Source organism: Pholcus phalangioides, unplaced genomic scaffold (assembly GCF_987345545.1).
Source record: "Pholcus phalangioides strain wild (caught in Gottingen) unplaced genomic scaffold, Ppha-v1.0 ptg000003l_1, whole genome shotgun sequence".
Lineage (NCBI taxonomy): Eukaryota > Metazoa > Arthropoda > Arachnida > Araneae > Pholcidae > Pholcus > Pholcus phalangioides.
The window spans coordinates 7,786,869-7,813,612 of record NW_028301596.1 but is presented as its reverse complement, the minus strand read 5'-3'; the positions used below and the strand labels follow the sequence as shown (position 1 = coordinate 7,813,612).

General features: G+C 37.9%; 1 protein-coding gene across 3 annotated transcripts in view; it reads right to left on the bottom strand.

Annotated features, from left to right (window-relative positions):
• The window catches only part of LOC149087984 (lachesin-like), a 294,258-nt gene that overhangs the window by 5,138 nt on the left and 262,376 nt on the right, over nucleotides 1–26,744 (bottom strand). For 2 of the 3 annotated variants that reach the window (XM_089243370.1, XM_089243387.1), the window contains 2 exons: nucleotides 19,882–19,977; nucleotides 428–526 (listed from right to left, as the gene is read on the bottom strand). In XM_089243370.1, the coding sequence (XP_089099496.1) occupies nucleotides 428–526; nucleotides 19,882–19,977 (195 nt within the window). The remainder of the gene's footprint in view (nucleotides 1–427; nucleotides 527–19,881; nucleotides 19,978–26,744) is intronic. The other variant, XM_089243378.1, reaches the window with a different exon arrangement.

The following is a 26,744-nucleotide window of genomic DNA, read 5'->3' as shown; positions in this document are numbered from 1 at the left end:
ACAAAAAAGATTTTTTCCCCCTAAAAAGTAAAAGTATTTATCTTCCTATAGGAAGCACATCATGGCAGGTGTTTTTGCATGATATTGAGGCAACAGCGATGGGCGGAGTAAATTTTATTGTTTCCTGTGGGGGGGGGGGGAAGTAGTTATCTGCTCGCGATCGGAAAAAAAAAATCTTCAAATACGTGACAGTTTGGGAAGGTTTCGCATTATGAAATGTGGCAGTTACAATGCGGATCAGGAAAATTTTAAAAATCGCTTAAAGGGTTAAGAAGAATAGCTCTTCCCGATTACTTCCACCAAGCTTCTCATGCTGCTTTAGACACATTAAAAGTGTCTATCGAGGGGGGTGGGTTAGAAAAAGTGAGCTTTCCCACGCATTTACAACCCTGTCGAGTTGGAAACGCAATATATAAGAGCAACTTGCCTCTCTCTGTGATGGTCCTGTCCCGTTTCCGGTTGGCTGCCGAAGCCGACTGATCTTCATAGGCTGCGACTGGTTCCTCTGATATATGAAGCTTTTCTTCTGAAATCAATCGAGTGATCAATCGATTAGTTTCGATATGATATAACAGTTCGATAATTTCTAAAATAATTATTAATAAGTTACTCTAAAGTCATCGAAAATACTCAAATGTAAATCCTGTTATAGCACAGGTTTACAGTCGAACTCAGCCATAACGAACAACGAAGATTCTGTGAAATTTTGTCGTTATAACCGAGTTTTACGTTTATAGGACCTTGAAAATATAAAAAGTGGAATGAGATGCGTAATCGAATACTATACACGAAGTTGAATTTTCATTATGATTGAATGTCGAAAATAGGGATCATAAAAACGGGACATCGCAAACTCTAGGCAAAAAAATGTTGCCGATTTGGCTGTGAAATTGCCAATTATTGCTTATAAACAACAGTTGGTGGAATATGAAATGCTACTGTAAGTTTTCATGTGTAATATAATACAATCTATTTAAAGTCACGTGTACTATAACATAATTTCTGAATAATGCTAATTATCTTCGTCTTCAATTTCAATAAAAACTACAAATAAAAATGAGTCGGAAAAGGCGAAGGGAAAAATTACGGGAAATACGAAATGTCCCGTTTAGACGGGACGTTCATCATATATACTATTCTTAAATATACATCGTTAGGTAACAATAGAATAAAACAGACGAACATTCATTGTTTGTGCACTCTGATTTCGAACATTAGCTCTCATTCCAATATTTTCATCGGAAAAACGCGGTATAAACAGAAGCAAAAACGACGAAAAATGTGTAATTATATCCAAGTCTGTTGCATTTTTATCATCGTCATCAGTAAGGCTCCTCAATATTGTTCTGTATGGGAATCTTGTGTGACCACAGATTATTGTCGCTATGACCGAGTTTGACTATATTTTCATCTCTTCCACAAAAACTTCAAAGCTATACTGTATGTAGGATGTCTCGTAAGTCCTAATGCGGTCTCTATCTCATTGTTATGATGTTCATTTCGATTAATTCCTTTAGGTTATTGATTAATTTCACATCATAACAACTGGTGCCGTGACCAAGATTCGAACTTGGCTTATTGTGGCCACAATGCAATGTACTAACCACTATTCGATCGCGGCCACCCCCTATTTAAGTTCCTAAATTTGCAAATGTAAAATTAATCAATACCCTATAAAGGAATTAATCCAAATAAACATCATCAACCGTTCGTCGTAGAGGTAAGGTTCCGATTTAGAAGATGATCAAAACGTGTTCAGAAGTCAGTCTGTGCACGGCCGACTAGACATTCATAATTGTTTAGTGGCCTATGGTCTGTGCCAGTTAAGAGAGTGAAAACACAGTGTATCATATAATGAAAAAAATTATTTTTAGGATCAATGATTCGCCAGTAATTTTCGGTGCGAGGTATTAGCTATGCACCCTGTATATTTGTACATTGATCATTGATCATTTTTGTCGCACCACGGTCATTTTCTGCACACGAGGGCTAATTAGACCGGGACCTACAATTTATTGCCGATTCCGAACGGCAGGCTTGTTTTTTATACTCGTCGAGGGGTTGGTGCGCTAACCTCCTCGATGTGGGACTCCCTGCGGTAGTAATTTTTGCTGCGGTCAAGTCGCCGTTTTTTGTTGTACCCCTGTGTCAGGAAAGTTTTCTGACAAGGACGAACTGGGTATCGAACTCGCGACACCTCTAAACATCCTTTGGTACTTTAGGCGAGCATCTTATCGACCGGGCTACCGCGCCCCTATATTTGTACATAAACTGAAGAGCCAAAAAAAAAAACTGGTACAGGCATGCGTATGCAAATAAAGAGATATGGAACCAATCAAGAGTACGGCGCTGAGCGCGGCAACGCCTATATAACACACCAAGTATCTGGCATAGTTGTTAGATCGGTTACTGCTGCTACAATGGCAGGTTATCGAGATTTAAGTGAGTTTGAACGTGGTGTTATAGTCGGCGCACGAGAGATGGGACATAGCATCTCCGAGGTAGCGATGAAATTTGGATTTTCACGTACGACCATTTCACGAGTGTACCGTGAGTATCGGAAATCCGGTAAAAAATTAAATCTACGACATCGCTGCGGCCGGAAAAAGATCATGCAAGAACGGGACTGACGAGAATCTTTAAACGTGCAACCCTTCCGCAAATTGCTGCAGATTTCAATGCTGGGCCATAAACAAGTGTCAGCGTGCAAACCATTCAACGAAACATAATCGATATGGGCTTTCGGTACCGAAGGCCTACTCGTGTACCCTTGATGACTGAACGACACAAAGCTTTACGCCTCGCCTGGGCCTGCCAACACCGACATTGGACTGTTGAGGACTGCAAACACGTTGCCTGGTCTGACGAGTCGCGGTTCCAATTGCTTCGAGCTGATGGACGTGTACGGGTATGGAGACAACCTCATGCACCCTACATGTCAACAGGGGACTGTTCAAGCTGGTGGAGGCTCTGTGATGGTATGGGGCGTGTGAAGTTGGCGTGATATGGGACCCCTGATACGTCTAGATACGACTCTGACAGGTACGTAAGCATCCTGTCTGATCACCTGCACCCATTCATGTCCATTGTGCATTCCGACGGACTTGGACAATTTCAGCAGGACAATGCGACACCCCACACGTCCAGAATTGCTACAAAGTGGCACCAGGAACACTCTTCTGACTTTAGACACTTCCGCTGGCCACCTAAATCCCCAGACATGAACATTATTGAACATATCTGGGATGTCTTGCAACGTGTTGTTCAGAACAGATCTCCACCCCCCTCTTACTCCTACGGATTTATAGACAGCCCTGCAAGATTCATGGTGTCAATTACCTCCAGCACTACTTCAGACATTACTCGAGTCCATGCCACGTCGTGTTGCTGCACTTCTGCGGGCACGCGGGGGCCCTACACGATATTAGGCAGGTGGGCCAGTTTTTTTGGCTTTTCAGTGTATATTCTAAGCCTATGTCCTAACACAAACACCACGATAGGTGTTTTCCGCAATCCTTGAGTAATCCCTACAAAAATCTCCGTTTTCCCTAAAATCCAAACTCTGATCATTTTGGATTCCACTATATTCAAACTGAAAATATCCTGACATAATATGTATGTATTTGGATATTTCTCGTCGATCTTTCTGTAGGAACGAACTCAATTGAAGATAAGACGTTTTTGAAAATCGGGCTCGATTAGCCCAAAGATGGTGGCACACCGAGGGAACGATATCGTTAATATGTCCCAGTTAGTAGGACGAACAAATATATCCTCATTTAGCTTTGAAGGCCCAAGTTCGGCTCTATATAAAGCCCCGTTCACATGTGCAAGATTGGGGGGTCGCTTTGGTGATAATTACCGGTATTGCAACTTTTTTCCCCTCGTAGGTAAAAACAAGGTGGGAGAAAAGCTCATAAAAAAAAAAAACCCCATCTTTCTTTGGGTGGATTGGTGGTCGACACCGACCTTCTCTCACCATAATTCCTTGCGCTGCGAAAACTACTGTAAGCTCCTTTGTCAACCATCTTGAATCAGGTACTTCCGTTCAATCCACGTAACTAGTGACGACTTCCGGGAAGAAGGGGGGGGGGGGAGATTACCGGCATAAACTAAACGTCATGTGAATGGTTTGTAGGGAAAATCCCCATTACCGGGAACTTCCCGGGATGTTTTATTGCACATGTGAACTGGGCTTAAAGCGTACATGTTCCACCCGTGGCTCTCAGTAGTCATTTGATATGGTCTGCAACTTCAAACCTAATATTGTAAAAAATAAACTAAGCGACACGTTGCCAGATCGCTCAAGTGCCCACGGTGTAGTTCCACAACACTTGAGTGGTTCATGACATATTCACAGATCCCGGTTTAAAGTTTTGAACACCGAGACCTAAACGATTATGGAGGATACATTTCCAGCCCTTTTAACCACAGAAATTTCAAAGTTACATTTCTACATACATTTTAAGCCTCTCTAACACCAAACTCCACGGTATTTCCTCAAACCGCCACACAGATAATAACAACACCCTACAAAAAAAAAAAAATCCTGAGAATCCAAACACCTCTGATCATCTCGGATTCCACCGTATTCAAAAATGAAAATATCCCGACATAATAATGTAAGTATTTGGATATATTTCCCGTCGATTTTCCTACACAAAAGAACGGACTCAATTACAGATAAGATGTTTTTTTGTGAACACACTCATATATATATATAAATATTATTCTCACATTCTTCATATAACATGCGCGAATCATATTTTTTTGAAGTAAAAAAAAAAATCAAAATCGGGAATAATATATCCACCGCAAGAGTAAGCAATACTGTGGTTCGTATATACTTCTACCAGCAAAGTCGAGTCTCGAACCAATACCTTTAACCGACGTAGGACGAATAAGATGGAAGATATGTCTCCGAAAAAGACGTTTTTGGTTTTTTCTCGAGAAGTCCGAATCAAATATTGCTTTCGTTCTTCTTCCATTCCTTCCCCCAAAAGCGTGTATTATTTCCTCTGGGATATGACAGACGTGGGGGGTGGGCTTATAGATATTTCCAAAGTTGATCTATACATTCCAAAGAACCTTCCCCCCCTGAAGTTATGAAAAACATATATCTGCATAAGTCTCCGAATAAATAAATAAAAAAAAGAAAAAATACTAAATTCCTCTCGAGGTTTTTAGGTCCGATGCCAGCAATCAAAAGTCACAGGGTCCTCCTCCTTCTTCCTCCTATTGGTTTACTTTAGTAGGGACATTTTTTGGGAACGAATTTTTGGGGGGAATGAATAATAGTCCCGATGTGATGGATTGTTGTTATTTTAGCAGGGAAAAGAAAAACGTTAGGACTGCTCTGTATTTTCCATTTGTGTTTTGGAAGTTTATGGAAGAAAAAAAAATTTTTTTGATGCTTAAGATTTATTTCTTTGATGCGCGAGATGTTGGGCATAACTTGAAATTTATGGCTGGCCCAAATTGGTTGCACAGTGGGTAACTATGCCTAACGTTGACTATAGAAACATACTCTCAATTACTTTCAAATGACGTGCGGTTGTTCAAATTGTCTTAAATTTCCCAAAGGGGTCATATATATACATAAAAAAAAAACTTATTGTGTGGTCTATGTGTGTTAAAACTTCAATTTATGAAATGTGAATGCTGCTGTGAGAAGTCATTCACAAAAAAAAATTGACCACTTTTCCGATCAAGGACGTAATATTGCGTCCGAAAGTCATTGGAATAAATTAAAATAAGAGTACTCCCTGTTTTCTTTCCACTCTCCTTGTCATCGTGAAGCTTTGCTGCAATCCTATAACTTTTTTTTTCTTCTGGTTTTTTGTATGCCCTTCTGATAGTGATTTTTCCCCCACATATGATGTATCTTTCTTATAAGTGTGTGTGTGTGTGTGTGTGTGTGAGAGAGAGAGAGAGAGAGAGAGAAAGAACCGGTTGGGTGAGGGCGAAAAAAAAATTTATACTTTAATCTACTTTATATATATATATTCCTATCAACTTATCTATTATACTGATTCACTCGTTTTCATTTTTTTTTCCCTTTCATTTCTCTTCTACTTTTTCCCTTCTACTTGACTAAATTAAGTTGGGACAAGGTTACCATATTTATCGCCGATTCTTCAAATAGAAAGCATCCGAATTTCTTTCCAATCGCTTGTAAGCGAAGGTGTTGATGGAAGTACTTTATTTAGAGGTTTTCAGCAATTATCGCCAATCATTGTTGTAATACGAAGGGTTAAAAAAAATTGCAAAATAACACTATAATCTCAGCTCGGGGGACGACAACCCTCGCGTATGCCAATGTCGCCAATGACTGAGGGTATGGCTCACACTGTGAAACTTAAATTCAGAGTCGTAAAAATTCTGTAATTGAGGAGTTTATAGATATTGCCGCTGTGGTGGTCGAGTGGCCATAGTGACGGATTCGCATCGCGAAGTGCATGTGGTTTTCTGTGGTTCTCAACTTTGAGGTGCAAATGCAAGCCGATCTCCCTATTAAAAAGTCTCCCCTCAGAGAGCAACAGAGCTACAACGGTATAATCCAAACATTACACTTCACTCATAGTTCGAAAAATATGTAATCTACCACATATTTCTCGAATTATGAGTGAAGTGGCAGCACTGTAACAAGCATTGCACAGAAATTAACTTCCCGTTATTTTCACAACACAGACACGCACATTCCAACATGTACCAATTCGTTAGAAGTTCCGCAGAGGAATATGGACGAGGTACATGTGTGGTTAAGTAGTAGTAGTTTGTAGATATTTCCAAAGTTGATCTATACATTCCAAAGACCCCCCCCCCACCCCCCTGAAGTTATGAAAAACATATATCTGCATAGGCTGACCATATTTCTTCGAGAGAAATACGGGACATTGGGATTCCAAATACGGGACATCGCCAATTATCGCCAAAAACGACGCTGGAACCGAACAAAGTTGCCAAATATTGTTGAAATTATGGAAAAATCACCATGGCGGGAAATGATGCATCGCTGCAAATTGCAATGGATTAAAATCTATTCCACGAAACACAAGCGTTCAAGTCAAATGTGGGAGATCAATATTCTCATATATAGTTGTAATTATCGTAAAATAATTTATGAGTTGAAAAATAATGTCAATCTTTGACTTCAATAAAGAATAAAAATTCAAGTAGGCTTCGTGTAAAATACGTGAAAAACCGGGACACTTTTGCCAAAAAGTCGGGACGGCCAAAAAAACAGAAAATACCGGGACTGTCCCGGTAAATACGGGACGTATGGTCACCCTATATCTGCATAAGTCTCCGAATAAATAAAAAAGAATACTAAATTCCCCTCTCGAGGTTTTCAGGTCCGATGCCAGCAATCAAAAGTCACAGGATCCTCCGCCCTCCCCCCTATTGGTTTACTTTAGTAGGGACACTTTTGGAAACGAATTTTTCTGGGAATGAATAATAGTCCCGTTGTGATGGATTGTTGTTATTTTAACAGAGAAGAAAAATGTTAGGACAGCTCTGTATTTTCCATTTGAAATGTGTTTTGAAAGTTTATAAAAGAAAAACAACTGAGATGCTTAAGATTTATTTCTTTGATGCGGGAGATGTTGGGTATAACTTGAAATTTATGATACAGTTTGGCCATAAATTGACTGCACAGCCGGTGACCTTGCCCAACGTAGACTTTAGACACATACTTTCAATTAAAATGATATTTCAAATGACATGCGATTACTAAACATTTTCCATAAGGTGTCGTATGCATCAGAAAATAGGCAAATTAATTTTTCATGTTGAACTAATATTCTAAAACTTCCAATTAGTAAAATGTAAATGCTGTTCTGAGAAGTCGTGTGCAAAAACTTGCTTATATATTTAAATGCAGTATTGACGGAGATATTTGAAGTTTCCGGCATTTATAGCCAATGATTGAGGGTGTGGATCACAAATTGCGGAAAGTAAATTAGATTCAAAGTTTTATAAATTCGGTTATTGTCAAAAATTCAATTTTATTATGTATTATCGATAAATAATAAAATAAAGTTGATTCTATTTGTGTGTAGTCTAAAAAAATGGTTTTTAGGGACTTTATACACAAATAGTATTCTATAAGGTACAAACTTTTTCCATAAAACTTGTTTAAATTTTTAGACAGCCTAGAAGTTACTGAGACTTCCCATATGTTTTTGTGAATTTCATAAGTAATTTACCCATTCAAAAATAATTTATTTCCCTAAGATGGTCCCTAAACACTTTTCGAGCTAATGAAAACTAGCGAAAGTAGGGATAAGTTGCCAGAAAATATAGTAATTTTTAGTATATTTAATAATATACAGTCGAATCCCGTTATAACGAACTCCAAAAGACCGGAGAAATCACTTCGTAATAGCGAAATTTCGTTGTAAAGGAACTCCAGATCATATTATATTGTTTCTATGTAAAGTTATTTGGGGGAATGAAGAAAGTTTTCGTTAGAACGAGATTTTCGCTATAACGGTATTCGTTAAAACGGGAATCGACTGTTAGTATAATTTCGATAAATATTGCATTTAAATATACGAAGTTATTTCAAAATGACTTTTCAGAGCAGGATCTACATTTCAATAATTGGTCTGCAATTATTTTCTCCCATTTATTTATTGTTTGCCAGTCAGCGAAAAAATTACCTCACTCATTTAATTATTTTTCACCGGTTAGCGCAAATTATTTCACTCATTTATTTGTTTTTCTCCAGTCCACAATTTTTCTCCCCATTCGAATATTTTTACTGGTCCGCAAATTGTTCCACCCATTTATTCATTTCTCGGAGGTCCGCAAATTTATTTCTCACCCATTTATTTATATTCTGCCCGTCCTCAATTTTTTCCCCTATTTGGATATTTTTCACCGCTCTGCAAAATATTTCTCACATTTATCTATTTTTTGCCAGCCCGCAAATTACTTCTACAATTTATTCATTTTTCATCGGTCTGTAAATTATCGCTGCGATTTATTTATTTATTGCCGGTCCATGAAATTGCTCAACTAATTTCGCCGGTGCAGTAAAACGATTGAAGAATACGTCTATACATCATAAATGGCAATTTCTGAATAATAATGTGAACCGTTTTTGAGATATTGATTGGCAAATGCTAATCAATATCTCAAAAACGGTTCACATGAAAGTTACCCGTAAATTACTTCCTCTTCAATACTCGTACTCCATCAATAATTTAACGTTATCCCCAAGTTTCTCAAATCAAATACCTCGGTGCCATAATCTCTGCAAACCTACGTTCGAACAAACATGTTGACTACGTTTACCAGAAGTTACTTAACAAACTTATCTTCCTCCGCCCAACCTTAAACACTCCACTCGGGATATATATCAGACTACTCTGTTACCAAACTTATATCTCCCCCGTTCTTTCCTACGCCACTGAAATCTGGAACCCCTTACACCTCCAGTAATATAGACAAACTCGAATCAATCCAAAATAAATCCACTCATTTTGCTCACGACTGCTGGTCATCTTTCGTTTCCCGCGTCCGAACTCAAAAACGAACTTCATCTCCTCCCTCTCTCTACTCTTCGTCTCATTTCTAGATTAACATTGTTATGTAAATTTTTCCATGGTCAATTCAACATAGGTACCTCTGGTAATCTTAGCCAAACCATCCTACATCTCTAGAAGAATCGACCATTCCCTTAAAATAAGACCTATTTTTGCTTCCATTGACTGCTTTAATTACAGCTTCTTTCCTCATACCATTGGTGAATGGAACAAACTCCCAAGCTCTATTGTCGAATCCCCCACTATCACTAGTTTTTTGTCCAATATTAACCAATAGATTTGTCATTTTCAATCGCATCCTCTTGTATAGGCCCCAGGGCCAACAATATATTATATAAATAAATAAGTAAAATGAATATAGAAAAAATTTTGAATTAACCATTATTTACACATTGGATGAATTGACTAAAATAAAATTAAAATAAATAAATTCTAAATTAACATTTCGTTCTCTTAACCCTTTCAGACCGAGTGGCGTGGTGGTAAGATGCTCGTCTACCACCGTGAAGGTTGCCGTCACGGTCCCGGATAATTCCGGTCCAGAATATAGCTATTTTCCTAACGGGATAGAGGCGAAGGATGCTTCCGGAAAAGTGTGATTTATTACATAAAATTTAGCGAGAAAATTCTGGAAAAAATTGTGCGTGAAGATGACGTGATGAATGTGGACCTTGCATCATCTTGGCTGAAAAAAATCGAATGAAGTGAATTATTTCTCCTCAAAAAAAAGAAAGAAAAAGGAATGAAAATTTTTCAAGAAAAAATTGAAAAAATAAAGTAAAGATTTGCTGACATTTATGTTTTTAATGCATTTTTCGAGTACCAATAATGCAGCAACATATTGAGACTTCCAAAAAATGAATGCTCGGGTCTGTAAGGGTCAAATGTTTTTGAATCACGTGCATTGGATCTACGACGGAATGATTTCCACATGGCAGCTTATTTGAGAATACTTTTTGTAATTTGCATAAATATACTTTATTTCTGCTTGGAAAGAGTAAACATAATTACCATCGATTTATGATTTGAATTATATGTGTTCTGGAAATGACAAAAATGGAAAACGAACAGGATTTGTTTGGTGACGTCAATGCTATTGTTTGTGTGACGCGATTGTTTCGTTTAGTGTGAACCTTATGGTTATTTGATTTTACACATGAAAAGACCTAATTTTCAAAACCAATATCCTCACATATTTTGCGTAATTTACATTTATTAACCAGGAATATTTTTAGAAAAAGCCGAAATTAATGTAGAGCTGTAATGAAACACGTTGGAGTGCCAGATATATTGCTAAAGAGAGTCAATATTGAGAAACCACATATTTCTTTTGCGATTAATAAGGCCTAATTATAAAGCTATAAATTAAGGCTATATGATTTAATGTATTGTTATCAAAGCAATTTTTTACAGTTATGCACAGAATTCGTGCACCATAGGTTGAGAGTTTTCCCTTTTCTCTTATTATTATTATATTATATTGAGCTGGAAATTGGAACTCTCCGGCTTCATCTGATAGCGATGGCTATCGACGCCATAGCACCCAGGATTACAGCATTGCTATCACCTTATATAAGACAAATTATACGTTTGGTGCACGTTCGGCGAATTTGGCAGCATTTGAAAGTGATGTCAATTTTTAATGCGTTTCAATTCCTTAATATTGGACACGTAAAAAAAAAACACTGGAAACACTTTTGCGTGTTAGTTTTTCACAAGGAGTGACTAGTGTAATTATTTGGGTGGTCGATAATATTCACCCTTTATATGCTTTGAAGTGGTTCTTTTATATGGGGAAAATATATACCAAACTGTTCTGGGGAGCCACTAATGGACTATGAGTTGGGCAAGGGAACCGCTGTTGGAAAAAGAAAGTTCAAGAACCACTACTCTCGGCAATGGGATGTTTTAGGAGCTCCCGTACATAGCTGGAAGTAACAACTTACATAATCACTAATTATTTTCGAAAATCATAGTACCAGATATTCTCATATATAGGCCCTTTATGGGCATGAGGTCCCCTCAGGATGTGCCCGAATGAGTCCACGCGTAAAGATTTTTTCAATGAGCTGATTGGTTTTGCTGGGTTTCCAAAGTAATCACGCTTTTTCCCACCATGATTCACTGAATTCATTCGATTTTTATTTCTTCATCTATAACTTTTTCTTTCACAGCTATCTGTGGCCTCCCTTAACAAACTATCACGACTCCCTTTCCAACTGATTTTCACCCGTGGCCTCACACAGCTCGGAAGTTGCGTTTGAGTTTAAGCGTGACATTTGTAACACAGCATCATTATGGGCTGAAGTGGAGGGCCTCCCTAGATTGAGGTCTGAGGGCCTCCGGCGCACGAAAGATACTGTATATTGGAAAAAAATGTGTAAAAAAAATCTCTTAACGGTTTTCAAAGCTTTACGAACTTGAAGATATCGGTTAAAAACTCCCCTGATATATATATCGGTGAATTCTCGCCAAATTAGCACGATTTCCACTGAAAGACGATCCTGGGAACGTAACTTGTACGTAAGTCGGGAAGAACCTGCATTGAAATGATGTCTTGTATCGATTTGTATGGCATTTATAGCATTGCATTTCAGATATACGTGCGTTCGTGTGTGCGCGGGGGGAAATAAAATGATTTTTTTATGCCCAAACCGGGCACAAATGTCAACTTTTTCGACCCGACTTATTTCACGTTTAAACGAGTATTTCTCGGTATAACGGAAACGGATCTCTTCCAACTCGAAGAAAACCGTATAAAACGAGTGAGGAGGTCGATATGGTGCTCGCTGGCAAGGATGGCTGTGTCGATAGGTAGATGTCTGACGTCGGAAAAAAAATTCAAAATTTTAAATCGAGTCCTCCTATCGCCAAAGTCGCACTGATATTGAAGTTTTCGATTTCGAAATCAGTGAAACTCTTCTCGCCCTCCGGATGCCCTAGTCATATTTCACTCTTTATATGGACGTAACCGTGACTTCCCCCCCTCATATTTCAAGACGTGGTTGATTTTTGTGAAAACGTGGGGTTCCCTTACGATGTGTATATACTTCCGGAAATCTGAGTCACTGTGGGGTTAGTTCCAAGTTGTAGGGAGCAATTTTTTTTTGGAATTTTATACCGTTTTAAATTTTCCTCGTGCCTATATTCGCTATCTCAACAGCTTTCAGGTTTACGAGTGACTATTCATACTTCTTTTAACACCCACCCCCCAATCTTTTAAGCATTCAATGGCCGTGACCGTGACCGTTGAACGTTATACAGAACCCATTCTCCTTCAATCTTGGAGTTACACAATATTACACTGACATAAAATGATAATATTCCAAGAAAAAGAGAAGAGAACAGAAAACAACATTTTTTGTTGCGGAAAAGTGCCTTACCCACCAGTTCGTTACACACAGTCAATCCCGCTTATAACGTTCCCCCGTTTAGTACGACTCATTTTCGTAGTGTCAACTCTAATTATATATATATATATAAAATTCTCATTAACATTTCCCGTTTAAAGCGTTTTTCCCACTTACAACCTTTTTTTTTTGTGACGGTTTTTTCGTGAAAAACGTTATAAGCGGTATCCAGCTGTATTTGATGTCTTCGTTCGTGAGACTGTTTTAAACTTTGTCTTGAAAGATGAACTAATGAATGCTTGAATATTTACATATATGCATTATGTATATGTATACAAGCGCACACAAATTTTTCAAATTCGGACACATATTTTGTTTTATGGCTTTAGATGTTTCAGAAACTCGCGAGCATCATAATTGGAGATCTCTCTCGGGTGTTGTCAAATACGACCTTTCTTGTTTTTCGAAGTAGTTTCGAGATAGCTCCTTGATGTGGGAATACATGGACGACACCTTCAAATCTTTGTGCAGACCGGTGAGGCGGAAAAATTCTGGTGCTCCAGAGTGAAGCACCTGAGCACGCTATTCTCTCTTGTATACCGCGATTTTTGTAATTTGTACATGTTGCTCTTAGATGCGAAAGCCCAAGCTGGGCACCTTGTGTTAACATTGGGTGAATGATTTGTTCGTACATCAAAATTTTATTTTGAAAAAACTATGCCTATTTTATTATTTTTATATATTTTTTCTAGTCAATGAATTTCTTCATTTTTTCTCTTCACGTGGGTGGGCGGAGCTAATGCAATACCCCTACTATATGTGCACTTGTGTCAAACGTTGGAAAAGGAAAAAAAAAAATGGATATGACGCCTACCGTGCCGCCTAGCATCAGTACATTAAACTTCGTTTCGGGTTTTGGCAGAAACGTATAAGCGTAAGAGCGAGAGAAAACACTTAGAGTGTGAATGAAAAGAGAAATTCTACTGTGTTTACACCGGTATCTACTTATTTCTAAATAAAGTGTCCCAGACTCTGCCACGAAGCTGGGCTGGAAGAGATCTCGGCAACGGGATAAGTCCAGTGGCAAAGTTCTGGCGTTCATTCATTCGGTATCTATTTATCAATTATATAATGCTTTTCTTTTTTCTATTTATTTTTTCCTTTCCTTTTTTCTTCTATAATTTTTATATTTATTTCCCTCTTCTTCTTCTTTTTTTCTAACGCGTGGTTAGGTTAGGACAGGGTTACCAGATTTATCGCCAATTCGTCAGAGATCATCCAAATTTGTCACCAAAAGCTTGTACGTGAAGGTGGTTGAATAATGATTCCAGTGTGATAATTACGAATATATATATATATATATATATAAAATTCCGTGCAGTAATTTTTCATGTGAGATTCCTAGCATTTTATAAATGAAAGCGGCGTGCATTCATGTATTTCGTTATTGAAATGCAATTAACTATAATTAATTTTCCCATGAGGGTAAAGGAATAAAAAAAAAACGCAACCTTCCTTGTAGATGTAGTAATTAAGTCTTAAAATCTCAGATGAGAGGATTAAGAGAATGAAAAAAGATAGAGAAAGATGCGCACATGGTGCTGTGTGTTAGAAAATTGCTGTACGAAGGAAGTCTGTAAAATATCAAAAGGGGAGAGATAGCGGCAACGCGTTACGAAACCGGTTTTCAAATTCTCATCTGGAGGATTTACATGGAATAAGTTTTAAGCAAAAGAGTTCTCGAAATCCTAATTAGACTCGTTTATTAAAACGCTAATCTGCATGAATTCGAACAACTTGAGCGAAAAGCTTTTCCGCTCTAAGGAACGGATCCTTGCGCAAACGAACACTGGTCCGAGAAATGTACGTGCGTGCGTGCGTGTGTGCGCGCAATGTAACACCATCAAGTTGGTGGATGAGAGAGAAAGAATGGCGTGGAGTCGGGGCTGGGGAAAAGCCTCAACACCTCAAAAGTTTTCCGAAGCTTTGTGAGAAGCTTTTGGCTTCTCCTCCAGCTCGAGAGAAGTTCCTCTGGCCTTCCAGAGTAGCAAATACTAGCAGCAGCAGTAGAAATCATTCGCCCTCTCTTCCAACTACTACCTCATCCTCTCCAAGGGACCGAGGTTTATTCTATTAGCTTCCGCCAACACACGCGCACACACACACACAGGGCTTTTGTATTATTCCCTGGGCTTGAATTGTAAGTCTCGAGACTTCACCGCATGGCAGATTGCGCCTCTCTAACACCTAATCACAGATGCGTAAACCTAAATGTGGTCTAATTGTGCTCTAATTAGCCACTTAAGATCGCTTGTTAGCGCCGGAACTTCCCGTTTTCAGCCCAAGGGTAAGGTGAAGAAAAGATTCCGTGAGCCGACTACGGAATTATTGGAAACGAAGGGGAGTAAGCCAATGCCGTATCACAAGGGGTAGCGACGTGTATTAAATTATAAAGCAGTTATAAATTCCATTCCTCCCGCTTCCATTTTTGTTTTCTGAAGGCTATGAGTGTGTATCGTGATATCTTTATCGTATTCCTTTCCGGTTTCACGGAAGATGAAGGATGATATGTGATCAGCAAAAATCGTACTAGTCTCGAGAAATCTCGTCCCGGATGCAATTTGCCGATTGATCGTTTCGACTTGCATGGATTTGATTTTAATAATTTGTGTTTAGGTGCTTTCACGTGTGCCGAGTATAATTACGAAAGTTTTTGTGAAAATTCGGAGTTGTCATCGTATTTGATCATCGTAAATAATTACAGACATTTGACTAGAGCAGCGTTTCTCAACATTTCTGTACCCAAGGACCAGTAAAATGCCTGAAACAATTCTAAGTACCACTAATTTACAGCATGAGTATTGTGACAAAATATTTCCTGTATATTCCTGTAGCCATTCTCGTATTTTCGCGTATTCAAATTTTTTTATATATTTTTTCACAACCAAGCTTATTCGAATTCATTACACAGCATTACAAAAAATGATTTTTTGGCCCTAGATTTTATGCCCTAATCCTAATTTAATGTCTTAACGTGAACACAACGCCATTTCCTCATCTCACAAACAAGAGCTGATGGGCGAAAACTAATGTCATATTCCTTTTCAGCACATGAAATATACATAAAGTCAGTTAAATGAACCCCGGCAGCAAAATCAGTGTTGCGCAGTGTTGTCTATACTAAACGTGTGAATCGAGATGATTTTCGTAACTTGTCAATTATGATAATTATGGCTATTTAATTATCATCTCATATAATTTTCATGGTCAACGTATTTTTCCGTGAACTACATTTCAATTCATTACGATTCACAGAAGTCCTTCATTTCTCACCCATGAGCCGACTTACGGCGTCATTTTTGGTGACCATTGGCATTCCCCCATTGTCATTGGATTGTTTTTGCCGTATTGAAGATCCCAAATTTCAGAATTTTTTTTTCTTGCAATGAAATACTCACCTAGTCAGTTAAAAAGTCCCGTCACAGAGAGCAGCAGCCATGGTACAAATATTCAATCGTTACACTTCACTCACAGTTCGAAATATAGATGGCAGCACTATATCAATCACTGCACAGAAACGAACTTCGCGTTAGATTCACAACACGTACACACACATTCCAACATGTGCCAATTCGTTATAAGTTTCGGAGAGGAATGTGGACGAGGGTGCATGTGTGGTTTAGTAGTAGTCGCCTAGTCATGTGATGAAGAATTTTTGTTTGCTTTCGCGATGTGTGTGTTTTTGTGTGTGTTAACTGCGATTTGTAACAGCCCGTCATTTCCCGAGCTTCAGCGATTTGAACAATAATTGAGAAAATTTTCTAAAACTACATTTTCTTGCTACCATTACTGATATATCGTGTTTAGGATCGTAATTTCCCGTATTTTTTCTCGTTGGGATATGGTTACGACAAGTATAAAGGTCTAGTTTCTTTATTAGGAGACCATAAGGTTACAGTGTACGCTGCTTAATGTGATCACATCGGGATACGAGGTTTCTGATAACAATAACTGATTGATGACTATATCCGAAAAAAAAAATCAGTTGTAAGTGATATGACCATATGTCCTGTTTCGTCTACCGGGACGTATGGAAATAGGACAACTCCGTTTTTGTTTCCAAAATAACTGTGCGGTACGTTCTATAGATTCCCACGTGAAAGTCTTCCGGCCAAACTCTGAATTAGGTCAGTTAAAAGAAACTGACCAGGAACTGATGAAAGGGACTTTTTTGTTTTTTTTACCTCAATCACCTTTTTTTTGACAAAAATGATCAAATGAAGTGGCCCGCGAAACGCCTTTCAAACCAATAAAGTGGCCCACGACACGTTTCCAAACCAATGAAGTGGCCCGACACTCCCCAACAGGTTGGCCACCTTATCATTAGTTGGCCACATTAACAACTAAATAGCCATTACTAAAAGAAAAGAGCAATATATAATGCAATAATATATTTTTACTTAAAAGGATCTGCCTTTGTGTCATTTCCCGTTAAGTCTACTGACGCTTGTAAATAAGATAACGGAAATCCGGGACGGTAAATGGACGAAAAAAAACGTTAAAGAAAAGGGAATAAACTGGGCAATGACTTTCAGTCATAAAAAGAAGGATCGAGAGTAACTTATTGCTCGAATTGGCCTGTATTGATCCCCGAGCGCCCATCTCTATTCCCTCGGCTTATTCATTTCTCTTAAATAGAATCAACTGGAGCAGTATATAAAAGTACCGACGGCTATATAGGAAGGATTATATCCTTCCTCCACTGCTAATACTACGGTATCTGAACGAAACGCTTGGAAATGGAAGTGAATGTAGAGATTTTTTTTTTTGTATGAGATATGATTTTACTGTGCCCAGGTAATATTGAGTTTGACGATTCGACTGTTAAGGGAGACTGGAATAAATTTTGTATTTCCAGAAAAAGTATAAATGTTCAAAATAAATGCAATTCACGCTTGGATTTGCGTGTAGATTGGTCAGAAACTTGAAAAATTTCGGTTTTTTTCTCGACGCATTTTCTTTTCCATAATGGACTATCCCTCATAACTCGAAAACGGTTTAGAAATAGGACAGGGGTTGATAACGCGCTTCGTGTTCCACTTGTTTTGGCCAGGCCTCCGCAGTCTGCTTGTGACGTCAGTTAGTAGTCCATTTTCCCCTCAGAATATTCAAGGGGAAAAAACTCCCTACTCGCGCCAGTATCATTGTTGTGAGGAAAAGAAAATAATCGGGCTCAGAATTGGCGATTTCTATATCCACATCCAATCACTATGCGGTATTTGTGAGCCAATCAGGAAGATTCTACGCCAAAATAAGAAGATGCTGTGTTTTTCAAAATGCGGCAAACTTGCTAGGTAGTCTGAATGACGTTTACGGCAAACAGTGCAGAGGCCTCCTCCTAGGCTTGGGCTCGTCTATCATCCCATTTTGTTTGGTAGAGCGTGTCAGGTTCACCCTGTATATAATATGCGTTCTAAATCCGACTTTTGAAGTTCCATTTTGAATATGTGAGAAAAAACAACAACACACAACACACGTCTGAAAGTTGCATATGAATGTTTGCGTACCGTAGATAAATTGTAGCAATAAAATTTCGCGAAGCACATTTCTGTGAGCGAAAACTTGAAAGATGTGTGAAAATGTCGCTATCACTCATATTGTTCAAAGAATTAAAAAAGAATTGATTTTTCCGACATTTTTTGATCTTCCTGAATGTTATCAACATGTTATAATTTTCTTTTCTGGCTCGCATATGCGTACTGAAGTCAAGTCTGGGGTCATTGACTTTAGGAGTAGCACAAAAGCTTTGAGTGGGGGAGGGGGGGGGGGCTACAAAAATTTTCTTCACCAGAAATTTTGAGTTACCACCTTGCTTGAAAAAGCATTTATATCAACAGAAATCGGTTAATCTATAAAATAACATGTCCTGACTGACTAATTCATCATCGCTGATAGGAAATCAATGAAGCTATAAATATGAAATTTCGCCAATAGTTTTATTTTATGAATTTAGGACTCACTAATTAGTGGTTTTTCAAAATTCAACCCCCCTCCCCTTATAAAGGGGGTTCAAAGGTTATATAGTGAAATCATGACGAGCCAAAACCACTGAAACTATAACTATGGTATTTCGTTAGTAGTTTTAATTTGTAATGTAAAGACTCACAAAAAAGGGATTTTTCAAAGTTCAACGTCTAAGGGAGAGGACGGCTCAAAAAGGTTCCATGGGGTCACCGAATCTAAACCACTGAAGCTATAAATATTAAGTTTGGTCTGTATTATGTTTTATAATATAAAGACTCAATAACACGGGCTTTCTGAAAACTATAGAAGGCCTCCGCACGGGTTGCGATAAACGTCATTCAGACTACCTAGCAAGTTTGCCCCATTTTGAAACACAGCATCCTATTTCATTGCTTCCTATTTTGGCGTAGGATCTTCCTTATTGGCTCACAAATACTGCATAGTGATTGGATGTGGGACATAGAAATCGCCAATTCTGAGCCCGATCATTTCTTTTCCTTACAACGATGATACTGGCACGAGCAGAGAATTTTCCCCCCTGTATATTCTGAGGGAAAATGAACTATACTTATTACGTCACAAGCAGACTGCGGACGCCTTCTAGGAGGTGCTGGGTCATGAGGGGTTTAAATGATACATATATGAGGGGAAATCATCGCCGTGCAATTTTCAGATTACCAAATCCCTGCGAAGCGGGTTAGAGCTAGAAATAGCGCATTTTCTTGCGATATTTCAATTTTTTCCCTAATTTTTGATCGGCTTGGGAGAGATCCTTTTGCCCCCCCCCCCCGCTCCTTCGCGTACGTCTCTGACTTAAGCCACAAATCTGCTTCGTAGTCGGAAATCTATACTTGCAATCAGTGCACTAAAAACTTACCACTTACAATCCTGGAAAAAATATAATAATGACACATTATTTGCTATCAATACATAATACATAAATAAATACATACCTATGGAAGATGCTTTACTTCTCGGTTCGGCCTCTTCTCCTTTCTCAGAGTCTTTAACAGAGCCTAAGCTTTGATGCCTTGGAAAAACCGCATATTCTAAAAATGATGATAAAAACAACAAATGAAGCTAATTGAAGGCAGATAATGTAAAAAGTTTTTTTTTTGGCAAATGGAAACATTACGTTCTTTTAAAAGGGTAAAAAAAAACTGATAGTGAAAATGAATACCTAATTACAAAAAATTAGCAATTGTATTATTAACATCTTAATTACTATCATGAATTGCATTTTTAGCTTCTTTTTTGTTTTTCAAAGATATTATAACGATTCCAAATCCTTACAGGAATTTTAATTGAAATCGTTTCTTTTCTTTGACCGTGTTTCAGAATCCTTTTTTTCCCCCGAATTCTAAAAAAAATATATTTGAAGAGAAAAAACGGGAGAATTCGGATATCCGTATGGAATGCGCAGAGAGAAAAAAAAATACAAACGAAGAAATTAAGTTTATCGTGAAAAAAAAAATGACCAAGAATGTAAAGTGAATAAAAATGAAAATTAATCGATGAATTAGGTTAATGGTTACGTCTCTCTTTCTGGTGATTTCCGTTGAATGGAAGTGAATATTACATTCATCAAGTTCAGAGATTAATTAGATTCAAACGTACATGTGCTATATATTATAATTTATTTAACACCATTCTCTAATAATCTATAAAAAATTTAAAACGAAATAATATAATACTTTTGTTAGAATAAAAATTTTGCAATTCAAAAATACCATTATTTGCATCTTTTTTAAAGATATTTTTGGTCAATTTGACACATTGAACTAAATTTATCTTTTAAACCAGAGGTCCACGGAGAAATTTCAGGGGGTTCGCGAGCTTTGATGAGAAAACAATTAACTTATTGTTGTGACACAATTATGAATGATATGAATATTATTCTTTTGGCGGGGGGGAGGGGGTCCACGATGCTCATTCTATCGGAACAAAGGGTCTGTGGCTTATTGGCACACACGGTATACAAAAAGTGAAGACCCCTGATTCAAACTATCACAGTACGTCGGGAATGAGAAAACCATCAAGGTTAGTATTTAATGTATGTCCTTCTTTAAAAATGAATTTCGTTTGAAGCATTCGTCGTAATAGGATCACCAGATTTTCAAGATTGCCCGCACTCTAAGCCAGGGGTGGCCAACCTTTTCTCCAACCCTCGCCACTCCCCGAATTGGGAAACAAACATTATATATATATCCTTTTTACAGCATATATAATTATTTTCGTGAACGCCTTTGAACACAATAATGCCGTATATATATATATATATATATATACAGGACATCCAGCGACTCTAGATAACGCCCGAGTGGCGCAATGCGCGTCTGTGAAGGTTACCGTTGAGGTCCAGGGGTTCGAATCTATGGGTAGAACGTCAGAAGCAAGTTATTTATATACCGAGCCTGGGGCGACCGTCGATGGATGGAGCCTTCGTTTCCCACCCAGCACCACTGGTTGGAAATTGCCGTATGACCTGGAGTTGGTGTGTGCGGTAAAGTAATGACTCAGGTACGTTGCAAGAAGTTTCGTTTGGGGGGAACCAAAGTGATAGAACAATAGATTTGGCCCCCTTTTATTCGGTCATTTTCTCACATTTCTGGGAGGAGGACCAGGCCCTCTCTGCTAGGCCTTGCAATGACCTTAGATGCCCCCACCCCCGTTTTCTATTGGTAGGGAGTTTTCCAGATCAAAAACGAAAAGAAATACATTGAATAGGAAGTTATCACTTAATACTGTTAAAATGTCCTACCATGGCCCCTCTTGGGCCACCCGGGCAAAGAGATGATCTTGGTCTTTACTAATGTCGACCACCTTAATTAACGTTGTACGCTGTTTTTAAAAAAAAAGATAAGCAAATAAGTCCGTAGAAAATTTAAAAATTCATAAAAACCGGAAAAATAACCGAAATAACAATGGTTTGCAGGGTCAGCATCGCTAGGTGACGGGAATTGTTTTTTAAGACAGGAAAAAAAATAACAAAAACAGCCGATAGGTGGCGCTGATCTATGCACACAAGTCAAAGAAAAGATGCGCAAATAACGAACAGAATGCTTCCAAATCGTTTATTACAGCAGTATGTGTTCTACATGACCACCACCACCATAGGCGATAACACATTGTATTCACGAACAAAGCTTTATCCTTCGCACTCAGCATCCTTGTTCACATACACGGTTGACAACGGCGAACTGGTTGTGGATTAGGAAAACAAGTTCTTACAACCGTCTCATTTGCATATTTCCACCGTAGTTGCTTGTACTAGCGCCATCTATCGGCTGTTTAAGTTATTTTTCCTTGTTTTAAGAAAATTTTCGTGACCTAGCGATACTAACCCTGCAAACCGTTTTTTTATTTCTGTTATTTTTCCGGTTTTTCTGGAATACTAAAGTTTTTACGCGGACATTTTACTCACCCAGTATATAATATAAATGTAATAATACATGAATAAAATAGGATAATCAATGAATAATAAAAAACGGTAGAATTCAAAGCTAAAATTAATTGCTGCAGACTCTTGTGAGAGTTGGGAGTACGCATTACCTCCAAACTAGCGCCAATTTCGGCAAAACCAACAACAGTTTCGACATCAGCTACACCCTAAAACCATTCAAATGCCCTTGGGAACATGAATTCATTCTTTGTTGATCAATGAAATTGCTAAAGGATCGCGACAGCCACAGACAGTTAGTTAATAATAACAATTAAAATTTCTCCCTCTTAAAATTAAAAAACAAATCGGAAATCCTATCATTAAAATCAGACAAAAACAAATCTTTCATATCACAGACATTTCAAATGCCTTCCAGTGCACAATATCATAAAACGTCAATCACAAATGATGCACAAAGGAGAAGAAAGATAAGTGATAATTCACAACGAATGTATCCGAATTGACAAAAATGTAAGGTAACCAAAAAAAAAAGGTATAATCTTAGATACAAAAACTAACAAAAATTATGAGTGAAAAATCTGAGATGTCTGATGAGTCTTTCTGGGTCGAAGTGTGCAATCATTTCACTCCAGAGAATTACATTCTACGAGATAATAACAAGGAGGGACGCCATATCCAATTTTTTTTTAAACTTTTCTTGGAAAACGAAACCTTTTAAAAAGATAATGCACCCGGAATACATTAAGAGAAATATACGCGCGTGATTATTATTTGTCTCTTAGTTTAAGAAATAAAATGAGAGAGAGAGAGAAAAAAAGAGTAAATGATGGAAAGCGTATAATTATTTTCGATTTCAGAAATTATTCCTCATTCGAAATTTTTTTTTTTTTAAATTTTTTTTCTCCCCCGCCCCGGAATCCGGGATATACAATCAGAGAAGCGGAAACTGTCAGGGCCTGTCTAGTTCCCACAACTGATGTGTCATTAGGAATTTCTCCGGCTATCATGAAAATGGAAGTTTTGTGCTTGACAGACCGTGATTGAAAAGAAATAGAAATAATAATAATGTACGTTTTAAAAGGAGAAGTGTCAAGTGAAATATCCGTATTTAGCGGGGGAAAAGATTTTAATTTCACCCTCGTGCCTTGTACGTACTTTTCAGCAGTTTTTAATGCTGGAGGAGAGAATTTTCTACTTATAAACTCTCGGTTTTTCATTCTCGTTCTTTTCCCCGGTATTATTCTCGTTGATATATCTAAGGAATTTTTAAATGTTTCTTGAGATGGTTCTTAAATGGAAAAAAAAAATATATATATAATTATAAATGATATTGTATGTATTATATGCACTATATGTGACAGTTTTCTTTAATAAGGAATGTGCTAAAGAGTATATGCATTAGCATAGGAAAAAGAAAGCATGTGAAAATTAGAAAGATTATATGCGGGAAATAGTTGTTTGTTGAGGTGATTGCTAATTATACAAGGGGCCACTCACATTCACATAAAGTATGTTTCGACCCTCTCATTAATGATTCGAATGATAGATGGCAGCATTTCCAACACATAACACTTACGCAACTCAGAATGTTTATGCATAAAACATAACCCATGAATTCAAAATAATTCTAACCAGGACTGTTTCCGATTACAAGGTTTCATGTTATCCAAATACATACGCAGTATTCACTTGTGTTTAAGCCAACCACCCCGCATGACAAAACACCAAAAACCATAACGCAGGTAAAATTTTTCTTTCCCAAAAACTGACCGCATAGAAGCCAATCCCCTAATTTTGGAATGAATTTTTGAATAAAAATATTCCGCTTATACACGAGAACACGCTATACAGGGTTTCCTGTAAGCGCTAATGCGGCCTTTATCTCATCAACCATCCGTCGCCGTCGTAGAGGTACATTTACAATTTAAAAATTGCTCAACGGGCCTTCAAATACCTGTTTCAAGAGTGAAAATACAGTGTGAAACAAAATAAAAGTAAATTTTTAAACGGTCCCTTCGTCCTCTAAGTTCCAGTTAGAAAGTTGTTGCCTTGTATCTGCTGAGGCGAATAGAACAAAATTCCATGTTTCTAAGTGCATTATTCGCTTAGATATTTGAATTCAAAAATCGGAGAAAAGTTATGAAAGAACAGCAAAAACTAACGGACAACGCCACTTTCCTTCATTTATGCTGTTCTTTCCCAATGGTATATGATAATTTTTGAACGCCTTTTAAGCATTTTTTGAATTGACACTATACCTCTACGGTGGACAATGGATGAGATAAAGGCCGCATTAGCACTGGCACGACGAATATTAATATGCTGACACATATGTTAAAAATTATTAACTAATCAACCGAGTAACGTAAAAAGGTGCGTTTGCACTAAAACATTTATATATGGTCTGGAGTTTTTTTTTGTTTTTTTAAATTAAAAAAAAGGGTTCAAATTTCACTCACAGTCAGCACTGTTAAATCAAAAACTCGACGTAACTCATAAAATGCGACGCAGACAGTGCATGATTAATGTTTATGTTGCATTTTATGTGTTATATCGAATTTTTAGTTTCACAGAGCCACCTGTGAGTGAAAAATTTTAACTTGTTCTTTTGATTTATTCAAAAAAAAAAAAAAAAAACAAAAAACTCTAGGCCCACACGACGAGTATTTCAGTGCCAACTACACCTTTTTTATGTGATAGATAGATAGGACAGCTCACAACCTCGGACTGATGCAAAGAAACTTACTTCCGTTACCTCAAAAGAGGCAGGGTTGCGTTGGAAAAATTAGTAAAGATTAATATTTGTGGCCCCCCCCTCTCTTGCCCCGTGCTCGCAAGTATCAAATCACTCGCGTCGTTCTTCCTATGAAGACAAGTCGATGTAACGTACAAGCCATTTGACTAAAAATGGATAGCTGAACCCAGTGACCAGGGAGACGAATCGCACGTGTGCCCAGTGGCACACAAGGGCTGGAGATCGCAGCTTGGGATTTCAAAAGAAAGTGAGGAGAAGATTTGTGGGGCAAGTAAGAAGATGAAGTTGGCATGTTCAGGTGGAAGATTCGAATGATCTAAATACATACAAAATATATACAACGCCTCCACTGTGACGGGAAACGAAGAAACAACAACGAGCAGCATTGCTTCCCTTTCTTTTTACAGAATATGCAATATACACACACACACAGATGAAAACACACAAAGCCTCCACTGCGACGGGAATAATCAAACAGGGCCTCCATTCACAGTGTGCCGGGTATTCACATTTGCATTACTCTCATACATTGTTTACATAACATAAGTTTCCCTGCATTTTACATTTAATCACAATTATTGTTGCCCTTACTGTTATGTAATAGCTACAGAGACCGGTTAATTCCCTACATATAGAGCTGCCCTGATAAACTTCGGCCCTCGAAGACACAAAAATGTTGAAGAGTCTTCTCAATTTTCATGAAGGAATGTCTTTCAATGATTAAATTCTGAATGAAATTCAGAATAATGAAGCAAAATGAAATATTGAAGCGAGTACAAATAAGTAATAAATAATTGTAACAATAAGTTAAAAATTTTCGAAGATTTATGGAAACGGGCTGCATTGTTTGTCTCGAGAAATAGTTTAGTTCCCGAGCCTCATTGGCACACCCGTTAAGACGATACTGCGTTTAACAGCGATCGAGAGCCTATGGAAACCGGTGCTATCTCATTCCCCCGGATTCACTGAATGGGGGAGCGAAAACCACGTATGAGCAGATTTATCTGAACGCAAGTGTTATCAAATCTTAACTGATTGCAAGTGCAACTCCCGGGGACCCTTCCTTGATACATAATAGACTCCATAATAACATTTAATTGCAATTAACAATAATTGGGGTAAGCCTGTAAGGGCTCAGTTGCCCAGAGTTGACATTTAGTATGAAAAACTGTCATACCTCCGTATATCTGCGTGGAAAGATGCGTCATCTAAGGTAATGTATGTAGCATGCTCAGTAAAAAAGAGTTGTCCGAATGAAGTTACTTTTTGTAGACAGAATTTAGTACTATTGTGGCTTATGCAGCCAAGGATACGCATTTTGAAGCTCTTCAAGAGTTTAACGTAGAGTTTTTTACACTATGTGTGCCACCTCTTGGTGTATTTTGAAACTAATTTTTCGCGTAAACCTTCTTTCCATGACTTCTGTAGTCCCTATGCAAAATTTCATAACAACATGGTTGTTAAATCGATCTACAGAGGACTTTGAGTAGTCTTAAGTCCCGTTTACATGTGCAAGATGGGGGAGAGGTTGCTTTGCTTTATCACACTGGTCAACAGTGCCAAGGTTTTTTGAGGTGATTTCATATGAATTTGATGCCCTGAATTCAAATATAGTATTAGTTTTTGCCTAGCAGCTCGAGTTTTTAAGATTAGTGAAC